The sequence below is a fragment of the Psammomys obesus genome, unplaced genomic scaffold (genome assembly GCF_907164565.1).
Source record: "Psammomys obesus unplaced genomic scaffold, mPsaObe1.curated_primary_1811, whole genome shotgun sequence".
NCBI classification, from domain to species: Eukaryota; Metazoa; Chordata; class Mammalia; order Rodentia; family Muridae; genus Psammomys; species Psammomys obesus.
In genome coordinates, this window is record NW_026590435.1 from 1,076,607 (window position 1) to 1,099,084 (window position 22,478).

A 22,478-nucleotide genomic window follows, 5' to 3' on the forward strand; every position below is an offset into this window, starting at 1 on the left:
TCCTCTCATTGTGTCCTCAGTGTGGAGGGAGCCAACAAGCACTGGCAATCTGTTTTTATAAAGGTGTTAACACCTTTATAAAGGTGTTTGCTCCATAGAGCAAAGCCCTCCCAATTCATTGGGAAGCCACTACTACCTGGGCACTAATACCAAAGATAGTACAAACAAACAACCCCCCCCCCAAACTAATATGCCAAGCTGTTTTTTTTTTTTTTTGTGAACTTAGACAAACTTATTTTAAAGCTTATATGGCAAAGCATATGCATAATGGATCATAAGCAGAAACAGACCCACAAGATACTTCCAACATTTTCAAAAATCTTACTAAAAGCTTGCAGTAGATGAGAACAATACAGACTAACAGGAGTTCATCCTTACAGTGTAAGACTGGCTTAGGATTTCAAAGCCATCATAATCTGTCTCATCCACAGAGTTTACTATTACACACAGAAAGCACAAAACAAAATTCTCTATGAAATTAGGAGTAAAGGGGTTCTTCCTTTACTTAGAAAGGACATAGGCAAATAATTTGTAGTATAATTGATGTTGAAGATTTGTTTCTGTCTACTGGCTGACAAGGCAAGGTTGTCTACTGTTTCCTCTGTTACTGAGTATTACACTAGAAACTCCAAGTCTGTAACTACACAGAAAGAAGAGTTATAGTTCAGTTCTCCTTAAAGTCAGAGCAAGGTTGTTTTGTTTGTTTGGCTGATTGATTTGAAGATGTTTGAATCAGTCTCAGTTTGTAACCTAAGCTGTCCTGCAGACTCCAAATGCTACTCCAGTCCCAAGTCCTTGAATAACACATGTGTTATAACATGCATGTCTGGCCCAAGCTTTATTTGTGTGTTTGCATGTGTGTGTGTGAATATAGACAAATTTATTTTCAAGCTTTTGTGGCAAAGCATAAGGCTTCACTAAAACTATTAAAAAAAAAAAAAACAAACAAGTGAGAAATGAACAAGTGTTCTTACTCTGAAGCTATAATAACCAGAAAAGTATGGTAAGAACAGAGGCAGGAATAGACCCACAGAGATACTTCCAACAGACTTTTTTTTAAGATACAAAAAGTTTTTTAATATAGATAGGCTAAATCTCTCAATAAATGGTGCTAGAACAGTTTACATCTGTAGTATAAAATACATTTGTCTTTGTTCCTGGTTGCTGGTACAGAGTAAATCTTGGAGTTTCTTTGTAAGAGTGTCATTCTTGGAAAGAGTGGAACCCTTTCAACCACACTATGTTGATACATGACTCAGGATAAGGACCCTAGATTGCATCAGTAAAGGGCCTGGTCACCAGAGAATTAACAGATGAAATCTTGAAGTCCTTTCAGTTTAAAACAAAACCAAAAATCCTGTTGGTTTGGCAAGTGTGTGTACTGGTAGGGTGGTCTGCCATCTTCCACTCTCCAATTCTCCTTGCCCACCATCTTACCTTCCACAATCCTTACCACCACCTTTCACTCTCCCACTCAAACCTTAACGACTGTATTGCCTTCATTGGGCTGTTCACTGTAAACCATTAAACAGGCAAAGTAAACTGTTCTAGAAAATTGGGGGACGGGAGCATAGTCAGCCTTTCAAAGTGTGGGGCTCTTGTAGTTTGTGTCTAAAGTGAGATCAAGTCCTTGGCCTGCTCAGCTGCATTAGTTCTGAATAGTTCTGAATAGAACTGGTTTGGATTGTGGATACTTCATTAGCTTTGGAGAATTGGTTGGTGTTGGGAACATGATCTGTCAGAAGAAATGAGATCCCAACATCCGTGGTTGGGGGATGGGGATGAACATCAACATAAACGTCACTATATATATATATATATATATATATATATATATATATATATATATATAATATATAACCTCAAAATGGGCTTAAGTGTAACAGGTAAAACTATAAAATATTCAGGAAAAATATGGGAGAACATTCAGGGATTAGAACTCAGCATGAGCTGTTTGTTAAACTGGACCCTGAGAACACAGATACAGTAATGAATTCCACATCTAATTTACAAATCCTTTGGGAAAAGTCATGGTAAGAACAGGAAAAGCAATATACCAGGAGAAAGGATTTGCAAACTGTATCTGACAGCTTATAGGTAAAGATAAATAAAGATCTCTTTAAATTCAACTTTCATTTAAAACCTAGAAAATGGGCTGGGCTGTTAGTGTCACACGCCTTTAATCTCAGTACTCAGGAAGCAGAGGCAAGCAGATCTGTGAGTTGGAGTCCAGCCTGGTCTACAGAGTAAGTTCCAGGACAGCCAGGACTACACAGAAAAACCCTGTCTCAAAACAAACAAAAAGCAAAATAACCATGAAAATATGCTCAACATTATTGGCCATTAGAGAAATGGAAACAAAACTTATATTATCAGTATAATCAGAACAGCTTAAAAGACTGATAACCACCAAATACTGGCAAGATTGTGGGAAAATGAATTCCTACATACACTGGTGGTGGGGCTATAAAATGGCACAGGTCTAGGAAAGAGTATGGCAGTTTTTCATTAGTTTAGTTTTTAACATTAAACATATGCTTGCTTTAAGACATAACAACTGTATCGTGGGCATCTATCTTCTATCAAAAGTGAGTAATATTCACACAAAGACCTGAACATGAATTTTCATAGCATTTTTTAAATATTAAAAAATTGGAAACAAGACTAAAGCCCAACTGGTGAATGTTTATAAAGTGGTATATCAAATTCTAAACAATAATGAGGAACAAACTTCACACATACTAATGGATCCCAAAGAAATTACGTACAGTGATCTCAAAAGGCCATGTACTAGAGGGGACATTTACCTGCACCGAGGAACCACACATCAGGGCTCAGAAGTGGTGGCAGGTGTGATGGTTAAAAAGGGAGTAGTGAAATCATTCCGATTCTGGCATGAGTTAAAATTTTCAGAACCGTATAAAGTGTGTGAGTGTAAATAAGGAATGAAACCTCCTCAATGATTAGCTTTTCAGGTATACATTTTAGAAACCATGCCAGACGACACAAATGACTTTAAGAAGCTCTTCTGTGAAAAGCAGCTTCCTTCCCATATCTGCAGGAATGGCCTCCTCTAGTCCCATCTTTTTTTCTTGTTCCTCAGTGTAGTGACTAGCAAAGATTTGGGAAGGTGTTTGAATTTAGTTTGCTCTCTGGATCTTTAACTGTTTTCAGCTAGTCAGTGTCTCTGACCTCAGTGTCTCCAAGCCTGAATCTCCACCCCTGAATCCTGCCTCAGGGTGTTTTTCTTATAATGGATATTTAGTTCTGTCTGCCCATACTGGGTTTGTGTACTTGTCTTTTGTTCAGGATCTTCAGTCTGCATTTGTGCTGGTCCCCATTTTATTTGTATGTAGGTCTCTATCTCCTCAGTTTCTTTGTGTCTCATCTCTGGACTTACAGACTCCATCTTCACAGTTTGGGTCTCAAGATGCCTGCGAATTTCTTAAGCCTGTATTTTTCGGTCTTTGTCTCCGCCTCTCAGGTTCTGGTGGGCCTAGTTTTTTTTTTTTTTTGTTTACTCCGTTGCCATGGCATCGGAAGTGACGCAGGCGCACGTGGAGATGAAGCGGAGCCAACCTTTCCTCTGCTTGACTGGCGGTGCAGTCAGGGAAGCTTCGCCCCGCCCGGGTCTGGCAACGGCCCCGCGGCATGCTGGGGGTCGCAATTTACGGCGCTGCAGGCCGCGCACGCGTACGGCAGCCTGCCGCCATCGCCGCTTGGTGTTCGAGGCTCCGGGAGAAACGCTGCGCAGCAGGTGGGTCTGGCCGTCCGGAGCTCTCTTACGCGGGACTGTGGGCGTTCGGCTGGTGTAGAGGGCCGGGCGGAAGGACCTACCTACCTTTTGTGGGCTGGGCCTGGAGCAGAGACCTTGGGGTCCCACCTTGGGAGTGTGGCCCTAGGTGCTGGAAGAGAGCTAAGGCCCTTGCGTGGGGATGTGCCTTTGGGCTGTGCTCGAATTTGGGCCCGGGAGGGCAGGACTGATGGTTACCACATGTCGAGCTGTGAGGGAGATGTAAGGCTTTTGGGTGGGGGTGTGGCTCCGGAGTGCTGTAGGCGAATGCAGCGAGTGGGGCACGCAGCGTGTGAGTGGCGTGGGATGGGGCAAGTGTGGGTCTAACGTGTGTCGTGGGGAGTGCCACGTGTGGGATTGTGGCTCAGAAGCGCAGCACACTAGTGTTGTGTCGGAAAGGGCTATCTGGAGGACACGTGGGATGGGCTAGGTTGGGGGTATAGTTCCAAAGTGTGCGGTGTGCAGGGAGCCGAGGTTAAGATATCCTGACTGGTGAAGGCCCAGTGCCACTGCTTCTTACGTGTAGACTGGGTAAAGTCCACAGGACCCTTCAGGGTGGGAGGCTGCAGCAGGTAGAGAGGAGGAGGGCGTTAAGGTGGGTGGGTGCCACTAGGTGCAGGTTTTGGCAGAAATGGGACGTCCACAGAGAGGGAAAAATGAGTATGTATAAAGACTAGGGCTGGCTTGGGGATACCTGTTTTTGTGTCCTGAAGAGATAGGGTTGAGGGTATCCATAGGGAGCAAGAGGAGAATGGGAAAGTGGGGGAGGGTCCTGGGAGAGAGTCTACTGGACTGAGGGTTAACGAGGAGTTTTAGAGTGTGAGGGTCCATTCTGTTATGGGGCAGAGGACACCTTTGGGCCTCTGTCCAGGGACTTCTTTCACAGCAGAGGGGTGAGAATGGTGTTTCTTAGGTGCTGTCCTGACCTGGAGGACTAGGGGAGGATTACAGAACATTAGTTGGGGCAGGTAAAGAGCACTGTGGATCCCTGATGGTTGGCTTTTACACAGAACAATTCAAAGGTATAGAAATTCTTCTTATTCTGTGCCCAGGTTCTACCTTTTAGTGTTTTGTCTGTTTTCTTTACGTTTTCTTTCTTATTCACCACTGCTTCCATGCTCAATTCTCTCCTATCTCCCTTACATTGGTTTGTATCTCAGGCAGTCTCTTGGAGGCCATGTTGAATGTTACAAGATCATTCTTCCACACTCTAGCAGCAGTGTCCTGTGGAAGTTCCCTTTCCTACTCTGGAGCCAGAACAGGGCCCCATATTGCAGTGAGCCCTTTTTTTCTTCTGATGTTGGGTCTGTGATATTGAAGTTTTCTTTTAAGAAACACAGGTCAGTTTGTTTAGCATATTTGTTTGACTCTGTGTGACTTCATATGAGAATATAGAGTAGTATATTTTTGGCAGGGACCATTTTAGTGATGATCCCTGTATGTGTGTTTGCAGTCTTTTAAAGGTATGTTTGCACTTTTTGTAATTTATGTTAATCTCTGTGTGAGAACAGGGAAGACTTTGTGACTAGTTCCCACTGTCCCTGTGAGATTATCATTCATGGGTTCTCATCAGATCCTAGTGGTTAGAAAAGATGGTATTTTGTTTATAGGGTCTGAGAAGGTGAATTTGTTTTCAGCTAAGGCAAGAGCCTAGAATGAGGATTCCATGGTATTTCCCTAGCTCAGCCATCCACTCAACCCACTAGTTTTCCTTTTTTCAGCTTCAGTATTCCAGGCCCAGAATACAATCCTCAATACCTGCTTGAACCACACTTCTCTATATCCTGAAGCCTTTGGGCTGGACTCCAGGAAAACCCATCCAGGGCACCTTTTAGGCAGCCACAAGTGTTGGGGTCATTCTGCATTATGGTATGCCACAATCTCTGCCTTATTTGTACTGGGAATGTGGCCTCATTCTGGCTGTTTGGTTCTACTGGGTCTTCTGCCTAGTAAGTCCTTGTAGCAGTGTAGCCAGGTAGGGCCAGGTAAATCAAGTAAAGCATGCTTAGGACTAGAGGTCTTTTGAGATTTTTCAAGATGGCCTAAACCTGGTCCTGACTACCAAGGCTTCATTATGAAGGGGGCTGGTTGTCCAGGTCAGGCTTTTGCCTCCTGTTGCCATAGGAGTCTTTTCAGGCAAAGGAAGTGGGGACAGATGACTCCTTCCTACTCCTACATGTTGCCAGGGTCCTCTACTGATTAGGCTTGTCCGTGCTTCTGCTTGGTCCTTTGTGTTGCAGAGCCTCAGACCTCTTCTTGGTTCAGAGCAGGAGGGGTGGAGGAGAAAAGTCCCAAACAGTTGCCTGAGGGGTGCTGTGCCACCTGAAAAGTAGCAGAGGTGATGGGTTATGTGATAACCACAGTGGTGAAGGGAAGGTGAGGAGTTCCAGTTAGAGGCTCCAGGCAGGAAGGACTTAATGAGGAATCTGGAGCAAGAAGGATGGAGCAGCCATGTCAGTTTGCAGGTAGAATCCTGAGCCAGCACTCACCCAGTCTGTGAATGTTTTCCCTACCTACTCTTTGGGTTTGCTCCTTGTGTCCACCCTTAGAGGCTTGTGAGAATCTGAAGATGACATGAGCCCCCAGCAGGGCCTGGTAGGATGAGCCTTTGTGTGTTAACATCTTAGCAAGTTCACAGTATGTTGTGGACAAAGGATCTGTGTAGGATGAACATGCCTGATATGGAAAGAAAACAAAATTATAAGACCACATAATTGTTCATTTGCTATATAGAGATCTGTATCCACAGCCTGATGGAATAAAATGTGGCTATGTTGACATTATACCTCATATCAAAAGATGCTCCAGAGGAATCAAAGATAGAACATAGATAAAGAAAAGTGCCTAGAATGGAGGTTGGCAGATCATCTTGGAGGCTGGCTGAAAGGAAGTTGTATAGAAACATGTCAGGCTAGTTGTAGGGTTCTGGCTGCCTTGCTGTAGGACAAAGGTGAGTAGTCACCATCAAGACAACCTCAAGGGCTTAAACTGTTATCTGAGGCCTTATATTTGCTACCTTTGTTCTAGGAGAATGAGTGTGTTTTTTTAAACTTGGGATAGTGATGGTAACCCAAAGTAAAGCTGGCTTTGGAAACTAGAAATCTGTTTTAAAGTAGTAGAATTTGATAAGAACCATTAGAACATTAAGTGGTTGAAACACAGGTTTAAAACAAAAATGTTAGGATGATGAAGATAAGGACAGGTGATGACAAGATGGAGCCAGGCAGAGCTTGTACCTGACAGCTATAAGGAAAACAAGCAGTTTATCAACCCTCAGAGATAAAGAAATCGTAAGAAAATGCTAAGATGTAGTGGGTGGGTTTTGTGGTCTTAATGATTCTCAGTGCAGATCCAGGGGCAAAAAGGAATGGGTGCTGCTATTGTAGGTGGTAGGGGTGAGGTTGACCCTGTAGCTGGGGTGTTCTATTTCTCCATTTATCCTTCAAGTGGGTCTTAAATGACCCCAGATAGATGGGTATGAGATACCATATTGGCCATTGAACATATATAGCTTGCTCTTCAACAGAGAAATGCATTTTTTAGAAGGTATAGTGAACAAATACAGAAGCTAGAACTGCTGGGCCCATAGTGAGCTGTTTGTAAATAACCCTGCTCTCCTGGGGCTCAGATTTCAATGTGGGAAACAAGCAGTATGCATATAGAAAGTAGTATGATAGCACTGTGTGCGAGAGGGCATGCAGGGAATATGGACCTTGAGGGACCATTTCAGAGTCCAGCCCTGTGAAAACGGAGAAAGGTGCCTGTAGGGTAAGCAGTGGTACGTAGGGAGACAGTGATAATATTTTTGATGTTGTTCGCTATGGTCATGGACAGATTTTATTTTTTAGAAGAAAAAAATGGTTCCTTTGTATAGTTCTGTCAAGGACAATGGTAATACTGGGTTTCAGTGTTTTTGTTTTTAGGTTTATTTATTTTATGTATGGCAGTGTTTTGCCTTCATGTATGTGGTACATGCATGTCTAGTGCCCACAGAGGTCAGAGAGGACATCAGGTGCCCTGGAACTTTAATTGTAGATGGTTGTGAGCCACCATGTAGGTGCTGAGAATTAAATCTGGATACTCTGCCAGAGCAGCAAGTGCTTTTAACTACTGAGCCATCTCTCCAGCCCTGACATTTAGTTGTTATAATAGTAAGAACAATGCTGCACCTAGATCCTTCTTGTTTTGGGGAACTAAAGCCCCAGTAACACATACTTAGATGTTAAACTGATGTTGTATTTTTTGGGATAAATCCTATTTGGTGTGATGCAACATTCATCATATATACAATATATGTATTAAGAATGAATTTACTGATATTGTATGGTATATCCATTCATATTGTATGGTATATCCATCTAGGTTATAATAGAAATGGTCCTGAAATTTTTCATATTTATCTTATCCATGACTTAAAAAAAAAAAATCCTTTTAATCCCATCTTATTTAAAGGTGTTCTTCCTAATTCTTGTTTTAATTTTTAATTATACAAGTAAAAAGCTAGAATCTACTGACAGTATCGAGCAGATTGCTTAGAAATAATTCTGCATGAGACTTGGGTATTGTGGGTACATGGTTATACTCAGACACCCTCCTTCGTTTTCCCAAATGTGCCATGGTTGGGGTCTCACTATGTGAGCATCTGTTTTATTGATGTCCTCTTCTTTTCCTCAGGTATTGTTGACATCTCCTGGGTACCTTGTTATTCTTGCCGTCTCTACTGAGTTCTTGGCTAAACACAGTCACATTTCTGTGGAGGCCTAAGAAGATGCTGCCTTTGGAGAGGGTATTGGCCTCCCCCAGAAGCTCGCCACCGCACTCAGAACCACCTACTCTGAGGTCAGAAGATATAGCCCAGCAGGAAGAATCTAGCCAGCAGGAAGAACCCAGCCATGGGCAAGTACTCATTAAACAGCAAGAACCTAGCCAGCAGGAGGAATCCAGGAGGCAGAATGACCCTGTCCAGAAAGAAGAACCCATCCAGCTTCTAGAACCTAGTCAGAGGGATGAGCCTAAGCAGGGAGAAGAATCCAGTCAACAGGATAGTCCTCTCAACCAGAGGGAAGAACTCAGTGAGCAGCAAGAATGCAGTCAGCGGGATGAGCCCAGTCAGGAGGAAGAGTCCATCCAACTGCGAGAACCCAACCAGTGGGAAGAACTTGGCCAAAAGGGTGTACCCAGGCAGCAGGAAGAATCTATGCAGCAGGATGAGCCCGGCCAATGGGAAGAACCAATGCAGCAAGATGAGCCCATGCAGCAGGAGGAGCCCATTCAGCAGGATAAACCCACCCAACAGGAAGATTTCATCCAGCAGGAGCCAGCTCAGCAAAATAACCTCATCCAACAGGAAGAACTAGTCTACCAGGAGGAATCCAGTCAGCTGGATAAGCCTATCCAACAGGAAGAACTCATCCACCAGGAGGAGCCCATTCAGCAGGATATGTCCATCCAACAGGAAGAACTCATCCAGCAGAAGGAATCTATCCAACAGGAAGAACTCGCTCAGCAGGAGGAGTCTGTGCAGCAGGATACTTCCATCCAACAGGAACTGATCCAGCAGCAGGAGACCATCCAACAGGAACTGATCCAGCAGCAGGAGACCATCCAACAGGAACTGTTGAAGCAGGAGGGGTCCATCCAACAGGAACTGTTGAAACAGGAGGGGTCCATCCAACAGGAACTGTTGCAGCAGCAGGTGTCTATTCAGCAAGCTAAGTCCATACAAAAGGAAGACTTCATTCAGAAGGAGGAGCCCATTCAGCAGGATGCTTCCATCCAACAGGAACTGATCCAGCAGGAGGAGCCCATACAGCAGGAACTGTTGAAGCAGGAGGGGTCCATCCAACAGGAACTGTTGAAACAGGAGGAGTCCATCCAACAGGAACTGTTGAAGCAGGAGGTGTCTATTCAGCAGGCTAAGTCCATCCAAAAGGAAGACTTCATTCAGAAGGAGGAGCCCATTCAGCAGGATGCTTCCATCCAACAGGAACTGATCCAGCAGGAGGAGACCATTCAGCAGGATAAGTCCATCCAAAAGAAAGAATTTATTCATCAAGGGGAGCCCATTCAGCAGGTAGGGCCCAGTGAGCCTGAGGAATCTACCCAGCAGGAAGAAACTAGCGAACAGGAAGAGCCTAGCCAGAAGGACCAACCTAAGCAACAGGAGGAATTTAGCCAACAGGAAGAGCCTCGCCAGCAGGAAGAGCATAGCCAGAAGGATCAACCCAACCAACTGGAAAAGCCTAGCCAGCAGAAGGAAACAGAAACCATCACTGAGAGATCTGCTGCTGACCTTGAGTTTTCCCGCCTACGCTTCCGAGAGTTTGTCTACCAGGAGACAGCTGGGCCTCACCACACTTTGGCCAGGCTTCATGAGCTATGCCGCCAATGGCTGAGGCCTGAGGCCTGCTCCAAAGAACAGATCCTGGAGCTGCTGGTGCTGGAGCAGTTCCTGGGCATCTTGCCAGATAGGGTCCGTCCTTGGGTGGTAGCCCAGTATCCTGAGAACTGCAAGAAGGCTGCCTCCCTTGTGGAGGGTCTCTCTGACATCCTGGAGGAGCCAGGTGAGACTGCCACCCCAGAAGAAAGCATGCCTTAGAGAAGGTCCTGGAAGGATTGGAATCTACAACATAGAGTTCAGACCCCAGCCGTGGCTTTCCTGAGAGTGTAGTCACCCCATGTGTTAAGGGGCACAGAAACAACCATACCTGAGCTGGTAAGGGAGCTCTTCAATCACCAGGGATCCCACCTCTGTGCCCCATGGCATCTCCATCAGTCTTGCCTCATGGACTAGCACACTGCCTTGGGTTCCTGCCCTCACATTTGTTTTCCAGGTATTAGGAAGGAAGAGAAATGGAGGGCAATCAAAGGCAGGTACCAGGCTCTTAAAAACTAGGTAAATATTCTGGGTGCATTGGTAGCTGGAGGTTTCCTCCATGACTAAGGGTGGGGCCTAAGAGATGGATGATGATGGTCTCTGGGAGCCTAGAGGCTCGGGTCATATCTTGGGTTCATACCTGGCCCATTGTGTATTTGCTTTGTGGTTGTTAGCATGTGTCACAACGTATTGGAATCACCATTGCTTCCATTGGATACAGGAATGATGTTGTGTTCCCCGGGTGGTTCAACATCTTCATTCAGCGAGGGAGACTATGAGAGGTGTCCCGAGCCCCTCCTGCTACCACAAGGGTTGCTGAGTCCAAGCAGAAATCTAAGGTCTAGGGACATCCTGGTACACCGTGATACTTGTAAGTATTCTCTTATAAGCAACAGTCCTCTAGCCTTGGCAGGCTTTCACTGAAGAGGTGGACAGGGGTCTGTGGTTGGAAAAGGGAGCATGTGCTTGGTGGAGGCACCATAAAAGTCAAGGGGAAGCCAGGTAACAAGGCGTGGATGTCTGTACTGCAGTTGGGGACTTGTTTCTGTAGGTCCTTGTGTATGTTAGATGTATTTTTTGCTTGATTTGCCCTGTAGAATTTGTCAGCTTTACGTAGTTATCAACCAAGAAATAATTTCATTGTGGGTATAATTCAATGCCAGCATACGACGGTGCCCATTAGCAGCATTAGGCTCTGAGTTAAAATCTCAGTACTGCCAAAAAAATTTTTTTTCTTCTTACCCCATCCTAGAGCATGTCCTTTTATGTCTTTCTGCACATCACACACATGTATAGAAGGTCTGTGGGACCATGGTGTACGTGTGTCCTCATTTGTTATTCAAATAGGGCAGCTGTGGTTAAAGTTTTGGCTCCTTAGTTGTTCAGCAGTTCATATACTCAGTTTTTCATTTTGTGTTTTTAAATAAGCTATAGTATCATGTCTTACTGTGGCACTCTATCATGTGTGACATAGGGCACATACACTTTAACATTTATGTGATTATCCAAAATCTTTTGTGATACATTCAAAGTGAGCATAGGAGGGCGCTTACTTGCCATGCATGTTTAACATTTCTACCAATCTAGTTGACACAAAAAAGGAGTTCTTCCTTTGTGATTTGAATTGGCATTTCTAGGGCCACTGATGAGCTTGAATGTCCTTTTTTTTTTCTATGTGTTTGTCTATCCTGCTCTGTCACTTGCAGATAAATGCTGTGTTTATTGAGCTTTGGGACCTGTGGTTTGTGTCGTAGGAGGCCTTTTTACATTTGTCCGGGGGGGCTGTGTGGGAGGCAGTGGGATATGCTTATTTTGGAGTTACACAGCCCCTGAGAACTTGTCTCCTCAGCTCCCCTTCTTCCAGCCTGGCCTACTCTGGAGTCTGTGCATCTGGATCAAGAGAATACAAGGGGAGAAAAGAATGAAGAGGCCAACTCTGCCACAGCTGAGCTGAAGGTGGGTGAAGGGGCGACTGCTGGCCCTGGGAGGCTGATCTTGTCCAGCAGCTCACATGGTTTTTCCCTTCTGACTGTTGACTTTGCTCCTTCTCTCAATATTAATCCTCTGGCGCAGCAGAGAATATGGGCCAAAATGTCTATACTGCTGTGGCTGAGAAAGCTGCAGCGTAGAACCTAAGGAAGGTCATTGCCTCAGTACAACTTGGGGTGGGTCAGCGCTGCTGTTTCAGAAACCATTATCATTTCCACAGGAGCCTCTACAGTCGGAATGGGACCACCTGGACCCCACAGAGGATAACCTGACCAGTTACAGCAAGCTGCTCTTGTGGGGTGAGGCCTACCTCCCACTGGCTCATGTTCCACCCTGCGTCCTCTTACAGAACTGTTGGCACGGAGGATTCTGACCCTGTCCCAGGAACTGTAGTTGGGACACCAAGGGTGATTTAATGGTTTGAAGCTGAATATGTTTTAAGTGTCTTTGAACTAGGATTTGTTTGCCAAGTTCTCCACTTGTCCTGGTCTACACTTTTGAGTTTCATCTGGGCTCTGGAGCTCTCTGTTTGCAGCCCTGGTCTGTGAGAATGGAAGCATCTGGATTTGGAAAGGCCTGCTGGCTCCGAGCCTCTAACACTCCCACCTCACTGGTGCAGGGGACTGGTCTTTCACTGAAGTTCTTACTCTGGAATCTTTATTTGTAAGGATGCTCATATCTAGACTCCTGAGGTCTTTTTTTCTTTCTTTCTTTTCTTTTTGGTTCTAATTCTGTATTTTAGTTTTATTGGTACTGGGGACTGATCTAGGATCTCACAAATGCTTGGCATGTGCCCTGCTACTGAGCCCATTTTAGGCTATATTTTCAACTTTGCACCCCTGTGGACATACCCCATTTCCTACCTGCTCCGTAGGTACCTCCATCCTTACATAAGATCTTCCTCCTTGTCTCTGATGCCTTCTTTAGAAACCTCAGCTTTCAGCTTTCCAGGGGCCCTGACTATATGGCAGCTTTGGTGGTAGTGGTTGGGACAGGAATTGTCCTCATGCAGAGTAAACTGTAGTTACAGTCTATGTCCCAGAGACCCAATGTGATATGAAACCTCTTTGCTTTGTCTGTGCCTCCTTTACTTTTTTTTTTTTTTCCTCCTCTAAACCTCAGGGTATCAGTTTTTCCAGGCTGGTTCATCCTCCATGCTGGAGACAGAGGGACATGGTGCAGTGGAAGAACTGCCAGGGAGCAGCCTCCCAGGTAAAGTTGAGTTAGGTGGTGATAGGCAGGGGGACTGGTGTGGATGTGAAGTGTACGCCTCTCTTAAGGTGAGTGGGGCTCCTCACACTTCCATTAGCCTCAGCAGAGACTCCAGTGTTGACTTGCTTCATTTCCACATTCACCGTGTAGGGGCAGAATGCTATTTCATTATTTCTTGCTGCATAACTAACTCATATAAAACATGTCACTCTAAAGACTATACACTTGTCATCTGTAAACTGACTGAGCTCAACTCCTCTTTGGTGGATTTTAGGGCCACACACAAAGCCACAGTCATTCAGAGGCCTGTCTAGGGTGCAAATGTCCCAATGGTCTCCCACACACTGCCCGATAACACTGGCTTGAGTTGAAGCCATGGCCAAAGTTTTTCTCATCACCTCTCCAAAGGGCTAGCTTTGGTTTTCTCACAGATGCCTCTGGGTTTCATGGTGAGAATCCCAAAGGGTAAAAGCACACACCATACCTCTGCATGTTTCGTGTGTAAGCTACTGTGCTATTGGCCACAGTTGATTCCAAGGCCAAGCTGGAGACTACTGTGGTTCATTGAGGGTCATGGGTGTAACTGAATGGCTCACCACGACTCATTTAGCCTTTTTTGGTGACAGACATGTCTCCTGAACTATCTGATAGTTCTTTGCATCCTTCATTGCCAAATCAGTCAGAAAGGCTGCTTTAGATCTTAGTCTAAGTCTACCACAGCAGGAAGGAATATAATCACATGGCTGCCTTAACCTACAAAGCACCGTGGGAATGATGGTCAGCAGTGGGCTCAGCAGACATTCAGAGTGTCAAAGAAGGGCATGCAGATTGCAAGGGGGAAGAACAGATAATGGGTCTTGTGAGGCTTGTGAGGACTGCACTCAGCGCTGTTTGATGTCTGAGTTGTAAAGAGGGTTAGGCTGTGCATTTCAGAGTTCTTATCTGATGCCCCTTTTCCTGTGCTCAGCCCTTTGGGCCTCACACTTTATTTTATTGATTTCTGCTCAAGTCAGTTTCTTTCTCAGAGCCTGGGAAATAGGACTGCTCACGTCTCTGTGATTTTGTTTCAGACTACACCAGGCAGCAGGAAAGCAAAGGAAATGTGTGTAAGGAAGTCTGCATTGGGGAGACACTGATGGTGAGGCTTTCAGGGGATGTTCCCGTTAGCCCTTCGATAGATACTGCCCTGGAGGAGGAACAGCAACCTCAGAAGGCTCTGGATGCTGAGGATAGAGATTCAAGCCCTGCTAGTCCCCAGAGGCAATCAGTCATCCGGCAGTCAGCCCAGGACGAGGATACACTACATCAAGGCACTGGGACAAAGAGGCCCCATCCAGATGATGATGAAGAGGACCCTGAGTGTGTTTCCAGCACCAGCAGCTACCAGCTGCCATTTGATGCAGAGAAGGTGCTTCATGTGGATGGTTGTGATTCTGGGCAGGGCCCAGGAACTTCTGCTGTGGGATGCCCTGCAGCTGACGAGTTTGATGAATCTCAAGGGAAGCCCTACACATGCAGTGAATGTGGGGAGGCCTTTGCATGGATCTCGAACCTTATGGAGCATCACAAGAGCCACAACAGTGAGACATGTTATGTGAGCCAGGGCTGCTAGGACCCTTGCAGTTTAGCTTGGTTGTGGTCAAGTACCACAAGAGTCAGATACTAAAAAAGAAAACCCATGCCCCGAGTCCCTCTTTGCCACAAGCAAAAGTTACTGGTGGGAGGATTGGTGGTTCCTAGTGTGTGGGTGGTTTTCCCTATACAACCTGAGGTGTAAGGCTGAGCAACTCTCCTATGAGTGTCCTATGACATGACATGAGTGTCATGTAGCATTAGTGATCCTAAGGTTCATGTGTGGTTGCGGCTTCCTGTGGTATCTCTATGGGTACATCTGTACTGATTTTCTGGATGCTAATGTGCTAAAACACGTGGAAAAGGACAGGGCCCACAGGAAGCCCTCATCTTTAAAACACACTTTGGGCTGATGTTCTGTCCTGTAAGCCATCAGATGTGAGGGAAGACTCCATTTCTGCAGTGTTTTAATACCACTCTTACTCTGGTCGTTTGATGTTGTACAAAGTGTTGAGTTGCCTTAAAGTGTGCTATCTGTTGGCGCTTTCTTGAACCCTCCTTGCCTCAGTTGCTTCTCCTTGAACATTGTTTGTTTACACATAATTCTTGCCATCTATTTTGGCCTTTTTGCAAATACATGATTCAGGTTTACTTCTGAATCCTCAAGAGCAAAAACTGTTTCTTAGTTCAAGTCACAAGTCTTTTCATATATGGAGTGGCTTACAAAGATCACAAACTATGCTGATCTCAGACAGGGTTTCAGCCTAAGACTGAATTGTGGGTGGCCACTGGCATTACAAAACAATAAAGTAGAATAAAGTAGATCAGAATGCATCATGTAATAAAGGCAAGTATTGTTTTGTGAAACTAATCAGATGAGTATCTGAGAGGAGGCTACCATGTTAAATGTATTTGTTAGGGGGTATGATCAAAACATTAAAAATACTAACAAAGGTTTAAGGAACAAGTCTGTATCTGAGCTAACACAATGAAAAGTTGCCCATGTAGGTGATCTTGTGGCTTTCCTTTTGACTTCAGAATACAACATTGTTTCTGTTGCCTTACCATAAATGTAATTGCCCTGCAGATACAGAAAGGGTGTCTTTTTCTGTTTGGGCAAGCAATTGTGTAACCACAAAATCAGAGGCTTACTCTAATAAAGTATTTATTTCTTCATTCATATTATTTTGTATTGTTTTGTGATTATGCAGCTGTTTCCTAGAGTGCTGTTGACAGGGACATTCTCCCTGCAGTAGCTTTCTTCTACAGGACTCTTGGAACATGTTCCCTTTACCTGGGAGAAGACACAAATCACTTCCATTCACAAAGCTTTAAAGCAGTGTTTTCAACCTGTGAGGTCACAATCAGATATCCTGCTTATCAGATATTTACATTATAATTCATAACAGTAAAAATTAGTTATGGAGTAGCAACCAAATAATTTTATGGTTGGGGCTCACCAACCATATTAAAGTGTCACATCATTAGGAAGGTTGAGAACCACTGCCTTAGAACTGATCAGATGGCCCCATCATCTGTAAGGATCGTGGCACTGCTTATTTAGGTGCTTCCCTCTGCTAAGCTGAGGTTAATTTTCATATAGTTAAAAAAATAAAAGTCTAATTTTTTTTAACTCATTGCAAGTACAGACCTGTCATCCTGTTTTTTCCTACTGTCATTGAGAGATTTTCCTGTGCTACATCCTAGTACTCCATTTTTTTAGTTTCTTTTGTGAAGTAAACTAGTGGGAGATCTGTATTCGTGTTCTAAAGTTGTGCTTCCAGGCACAAAAATAAGAGTGTAAAGGATATGGGTGCATTCTTTACCCACACCTGCCATGACTAACATTTTACCCAGTGTACCCATGTTTTATGTGTGTACATACTTCCTTCTCTATCTTGAGGGTGTGCAATGCCCATATGCCTCCTGCTGTGATACCTGCTTTGCTCACCTGTATGGAGTGTTCAGGCAATATATGGGGAGATATTTGTGATTAAGTATTCTACTCAAAATTCCAGCCCTGTATTTGTCATTCATTGACAACTGCCCAAATCAAGTCCTTAAGGTGAAGTTTACAAAGTGATTTTCCCTCCAGTTTATTAGTTAATCCCAGCATTCTACGAGCTTGCTCTCTTTTGTTACTTGTCTTTGATACTAGAATGGACCATGGATTTCTCAAGTAGTACGTATCTTTCAAGTAGATTCAGATCCAAGAGCCCAGTAAGCCAATAAACTGAACTTCCCTGTACATCTGTCTGTAGCTACCCTGGAAGAAGCAGGAGAGAGGACGAGTCATGTTTCAAAGGAGGTCAGAAGAGCAGAACAAAGGACTAACTATTGAATTGCTGTGTCTCCTACAGTGGCTACATGTGTCCAGTTAGCACTTGAAATGTAGTTCGGATGAACTGATGTGCTGCAAGTGATCAGCCTATACACATTTTTTGTATGTTAGAATGGTAACATGGAACATACATGGATAATTATTAAGCTAATTGTACCTGCTACTTGAGAAGTTTTATTGTTATGTGGATTTGGGTTTTTTTTTTTTTTTTTGTGGTAGTTTTTTTGAGCCGATGTCTCATAGCTCAGCCTTGCCTCAGACTTGCAAAATGATTGAAGATGACCTTGAATACCTGCTCCATGTCTTAACTTCCCAAGTGCTGGGATTATGGGCCACCAACTAGGCTAATTTTAATATTTAAATTAAATTTTATGTTTTTGAGGCAAAGGCTCTTTCTATACAGACCATGCTGCCCTTGAGTTTGTGATCATCCTGCCTGCTTTCACAATGCTGTGTTTATCAAATGTCAGTTCTTAAGACAGTCTATGTGTGTGTAGTTATATTTAGAACTTTGAGGTTATTATTCAAAATAATGAGTTTTATCACATCTTCATTTACATGTTTCATACACGTGTAGCTCAGTTTTGCTTTTTTTCCTATTTTGAGGATCAAATCCTGCGTCTTGTACATCCTAGGCAAGCACTCATTCACACCACTAAGCTATATTTCCAACCTTTTTTTGTTGTTGTTTTCTTCTGAAACAGGGTTTCTCTGTGTAGCCTTGGCTGTCCTGGACTTGCTTTGTAGACCAGGCTGTCCTTGAACTCTCAGAGATCCACCTACCTCTGCCTTCCTGAGTGCTGGGATTAAAGGTGTTTGCCACCATGCCCGGCTGCCTTTATATTTTTGAGACAGGCTTTCACTATATAATCCAGCTGGCCTTGAACTTGACAGTTCTCTAGTCTCAGCTTCTCTAATACTGGATTATAGCAATGTGCCACCACATCCCATTTTTAAAACTATTTCAATTCTAAAAAGGTATCCTGCAGACATACTAAAAAACAATGTTGAAAGACTAAAACATGTCCCACCCTGAGAGAACCTTAAGAATAGTTAGAAATTTATGTCCTAATACTGTGATTAAAATAATTTCATCTGGTATAAAGACTACTGATAGTTAAGGACCTAAACCAGCCAATATTCCTTCTAACAAATATGACAAGTCACCAGTTACAGATTGTGGTTTTCGTTGGGGTTCAATGAAATATTGTGAGCTTTCAAGTTAAATATACACCAAAAATGTTGAAGTTAATATTAAACAAGAGCTTTCACATTGAATATAAAAGCAAGTTTACCACGTTTCAAAAACAAATGCCAAAAATAGTATCAAAAACCAAAAGGTTATTGGACACCGAGATAAATAAATCAGTGAAAACCTACTTCAGGAAAATATTAATTTGGACCGTTTCCAAAAAAATCTTAGAGAACATAGGTTTCCAATGTGCAGGACTATTGTGCACGAGATGGTAGCTTAACAACTGAACAAATCTTTCCTTTTTTGTAAACACTAATACCTATATTTCTAAAACCCATGTGTTGTACAATAAAATTTGAGAACAGAATGATGTTACCTAAGAATCTGCGAGGCTCTATTTAAGTAGTTCTGTGTCTGAAATCTCATACAAAGCTTTGAAATACAAAGCACATTAGTTAATTTATTGTAAAATTATTAAAATATCTAACAAAGTTATTTTAAGTAGGGACTTAGCTCAGTGGTAGAACACTCTGGGTTCTGCCTTCAGGTAAAAAAAAAAAAAAACATCTTAAAAAAAGATACCTAGCTTAATTTGTTTTTATTAGGTTGATATTTTAGAATATGGAACTGAAAAAAAATCAGCTGTGTGCTGAGTCAGTCAAGTATTCACAGAAATTCCACAAAGATGCCATTTATTTTGGAAACACTTTGCTGTTGTTTTCTAGGACTACCCACTTCAAGAAATATGATGTGCAGTAAGAAACAAAGTCTGACTTCATTTAGTTCTTTAAAATTTCTCATCACTTTGAACAACTCTCATTTGGAATATGGTGAATCCTTGAACACAAATGAAGACAAAACTATCAACAGATCTGTACTTGTTTGTGTTCTTTGTAGATACTAGACTACATTAATGAACACTCAAGGTTGATGGACCTCAGTGTTGATGGTATCATTTACTTACTGTTTAGATACAGGTGTTGGCTATTAGAATCCCTTTGTTAACTTTATCATCTTTTTAGGGACATGTCCAGGCTCCTGCCTGAGGAGCTTCAGCAGCCAGGCCAGGCTGTTGCAGTTTTGCCCCTTAGACATCCCCTACAGCTTTCCTTGGGTGCCCCTCCTCAGCTCGCAGATCTTCAGGTTGTGTTGCTGACCTTTCTACACCTCAGCACAGAAACACCTCAGGGCTCCAGAGTGGCTGAGGCTAAATCTCCACAGCCTGGTTACCTGAGATCAGATGACTGGAGAAACTGAGAAGCTGAAGCCACAGAGAATACAGCAGAACCCAAGGCCTCAGTTATGGATGCTGATGACAGGGAACTTGAGGGAAGCATGTCCAACTGGAACTAGTCTGTGAGCTCTGTTGCCAACTCTGTGATAACAATGTATAAACTAGCCATTCCCCCAAGCAGGAAGCTTTATGGGATTTGGCACTGTCAGGGACCAGGACCCGGACCACAAATTTAACCCTTTAATATTAGTTCATACTTTAGTTAAGGTAAATTGTTTTTTTCAGCTTAGAGTTCAAGTCTGTGTAAACTACTCGAGCCATGAGTTAATAGGTTCTCCCACTACACCTCTCTGTTATAATGGCAGTTCCAGTCTAAAACTGTCACGAAGGCCATCTCCAGTCCCTCAGTGGGACCCCGACTAGATTTATGCTAATTTTAGGTGACAAGTCTGAACAAAAGCCTACCAATCCTTAAGCTCTCCCCAAGCTCAGGACTTGAAATGCCACCAATCCTCACTCTGTAAATCTCTGCCCTAGAAAGCTCTGCTCCCCAAAAAATCCTGTATAAAGGCTGTGTTTGCTCAGTTCTCTGCTGTTCTCCCCCAGGGGAAAAGGCAGCCACTCCTAGATTTGTCCCTTCTCTCCTAGATTCATCCTTCCAATCTCTTTTAAGAGATTTGGGGCTTGTGATTCTCTCATTGGAAGAAGCCAAGAAACTCAGAAGAGAAGAAAAGCAGTGGGGCTTATGCTCCTGAGCTCAGCTGAGGTTGGGGAAACCCCCTTGGGAGCGCAAGGCCTCTGCTGAGGAGACCTCCTCTCAGAGCTGTGTGGTTCCTGGGCTCCTGTGTCTCAGGTTTCCCTTTCTTTAGGACAATGACCCACCTTAGTGCTGTGTGGTTCCCAGGCTTCAGAGCTGTGAGTTTCCTGGACACCTTCGCATTCAAGCAGGGAGTCCCACACCAGGAATGACATTGAGCTTGATGGTCCCTGCTATTTCTGAGACCTCTGAGGAGAGTGTGGTACATGAAAACATATATATTTAATTCTCAATAAAATGACATTGGTGAATCTAGTACCAGATGGGCTGGCTTAAGGCTTCCCCATGTAGAACAGGTCTACCCAGTATGAGTTCTCTGGTGTTTGATATGTGTAAAAGCTTAGCCACAGTCCCTGCACTTGTAGGGCTTCTGTCCTGTGTGGATCCTCTGGTGCTGAGTAAGGTGGGCGCTCTGCCTGATAGCTTTGCCACAATCCTGACACTCATAGGGCTTTCCTCCAGTGTGTGTTCTTTCTTGATGACTGACTGATAAGCTGTGGCTGAAGGATTTCCCACTGCATCCATAAGGCTTTTCCTTGGTGTGAATACTCTGGTGTTTTATGAGGAGAGAACTCTGGCTGAAGGCTCTGCCACACTCATTACGTTCATAGGGCTTCTCACCTATGAATGCTTCTCTCCTTTGATGCTGAATGAGAGGAGCAAGCTGGCTGAAAGCTCTGCCACAATCATTGCATTCATAGGGCTTTTATGCAGCATGAATTTGCTGATATTTTGTTAGAGATGAGCTGTGACTGAAGGCCTTGCTACAGTCACTGCACTAATAGGGCTCCTCCTCCATGTGGATTCTTTGGTGCAGAGGTAAGCGCTCTGCTTAAAGACCTTCCCACAGTGACTTCATTCATAGGGCTTTTCTCCTGTGTATGTCCACTCATGCTGGCTGAGAGAGGAGCTTTTCCACACTCTTTGCATCCATTGGGCTTCTTTCCAGTATGAATCCTCTAGTGCTCAGTCAGGAGTGTGCTCTGACTTGAAGGCCTTCCCACACTGGCTGCATTCATAGGGCTTTTCTCCTGTGTGGGTTCTCTGATGTTGAACCAATGGTATGATCTGGGAGAAGGCTTTTCTACACTCACAGTATCCACAGGACTTCTCACCAGTGTGGAATTGATGGAATTTGGTCAGGGATGAGGTGTGGCTGAAGGTCTTACCACATTTCCACAATGACAGGGCTTCCGTCCAGTGTGGATTCAGTGCTGAGTAAGGTGGACACTTTGCTGAAAGACCTTCCCACAGACACTGAACTCACAGGGCTTCTTATCTGTGTGAGTCCACTTCAACTTTATGAAGGATTTCCCACCTTTGCTACATTCATACGACATCTCACCTGTTTGAATTCTCTGGTGTTGGATCAGTGGGGCAATCTGGTTGAAGGTCCTTCCACACTGGCAACATTTAAAGGTTTCTTTTGTGTTTGGTTAGAGTTGAACTGTTTTGGAAACATACTCTATATTCACAACATCTATAAGGTCTTTCTTCTGTGTGAATTTGGTGATGTTCAATGAGTGCTAAGCAGTGTCTAAAAGCCTTACCAATTCCTGGCATTTTCAGTTTTTTTTTTCTTTTCTTTCTTTCTTTCTTTCTTTCTTTTTTTTTTTTTTAAGTTTTTGATTGGTTATTTGAGTCTAGCTTCTCTCTCTTTCATGTGTTTCCCACATGTAGGGGGTCTCACTTCTCAAAAGTCATTGGTTGAGCTGAGATATCAGTACCTAGACTCAAGTTTTCCCCAGCCGCATTCTCCTCTTTCTTCTAAGCAGGTATTTTCACAGCTGTGGCTGAAGGATTTTCCACATTCACTGCACACCCATAAGATTTTTCATTGGTGTGAATACTCTGGTGTTCAGTGAGAAGAGAACTATGATTGAAGGCTCTACCACACTCATTACATTATAGATCTTCTCTCCTGTGTGGAACCTTTGATGATGTATGAG

General features: G+C 43.8%; 2 protein-coding genes across 3 annotated transcripts; one reads left to right on the forward strand and one right to left on the reverse strand.

The window, feature by feature from the left end:
* The first annotated feature begins 3,585 nt into the window (after window positions 1–3,585).
* On the forward strand, window positions 3,586–16,116 carry Zscan18 (zinc finger and SCAN domain containing 18). Of its 2 annotated transcripts, none has more exons than XM_055607342.1 (7): window positions 3,586–3,757; window positions 8,468–10,356; window positions 10,891–11,040; window positions 12,019–12,125; window positions 12,379–12,457; window positions 13,281–13,370; window positions 14,441–16,116. In XM_055607342.1, the coding sequence occupies exons 2-7, from the start codon at window positions 8,562–8,564 to the stop codon at window positions 14,980–14,982; spliced, it is 2,763 nt and encodes a 920-aa protein (XP_055463317.1). In that variant the 5' UTR covers window positions 3,586–3,757; window positions 8,468–8,561; the 3' UTR covers window positions 14,983–16,116. The 2 variants fall into 2 exon arrangements, with proteins under 2 accessions (XP_055463317.1, XP_055463318.1); XM_055607343.1 differs by having other exon boundaries at window positions 12,034–12,125.
* A 4,711-nt stretch (window positions 16,117–20,827) lies between these two features.
* Znf135 (zinc finger protein 135) lies at window positions 20,828–22,092 on the reverse strand. Its single transcript, XM_055607386.1, is given in 6 exon segments — window positions 20,828–21,345; window positions 21,348–21,440; window positions 21,443–21,518; window positions 21,520–21,704; window positions 21,707–21,951; window positions 21,953–22,092. Coding segments are annotated over 6 exon segments (1,257 nt in total).
* Between the last annotated feature and the right edge of the window lie 386 nt (window positions 22,093–22,478).

Coding starts and splice junctions, on each gene's coding strand:
- Zscan18 (XM_055607342.1), top strand. CDS start 8,562: ATGCTGCCTTTGGAGAGGGTATTGGCCTCCCCCAGAAGCTCGCCACCG. Junction 11,041..12,018: donor CCTGGTACACCGTGATACTT/GTAAGTATTCTC, acceptor TTGTCTCCTCAG/CTCCCCTTCTTCCAGCCTGG. Junction 12,126..12,378: donor CTGCCACAGCTGAGCTGAAG/GTGGGTGAAGGG, acceptor TCATTTCCACAG/GAGCCTCTACAGTCGGAATG.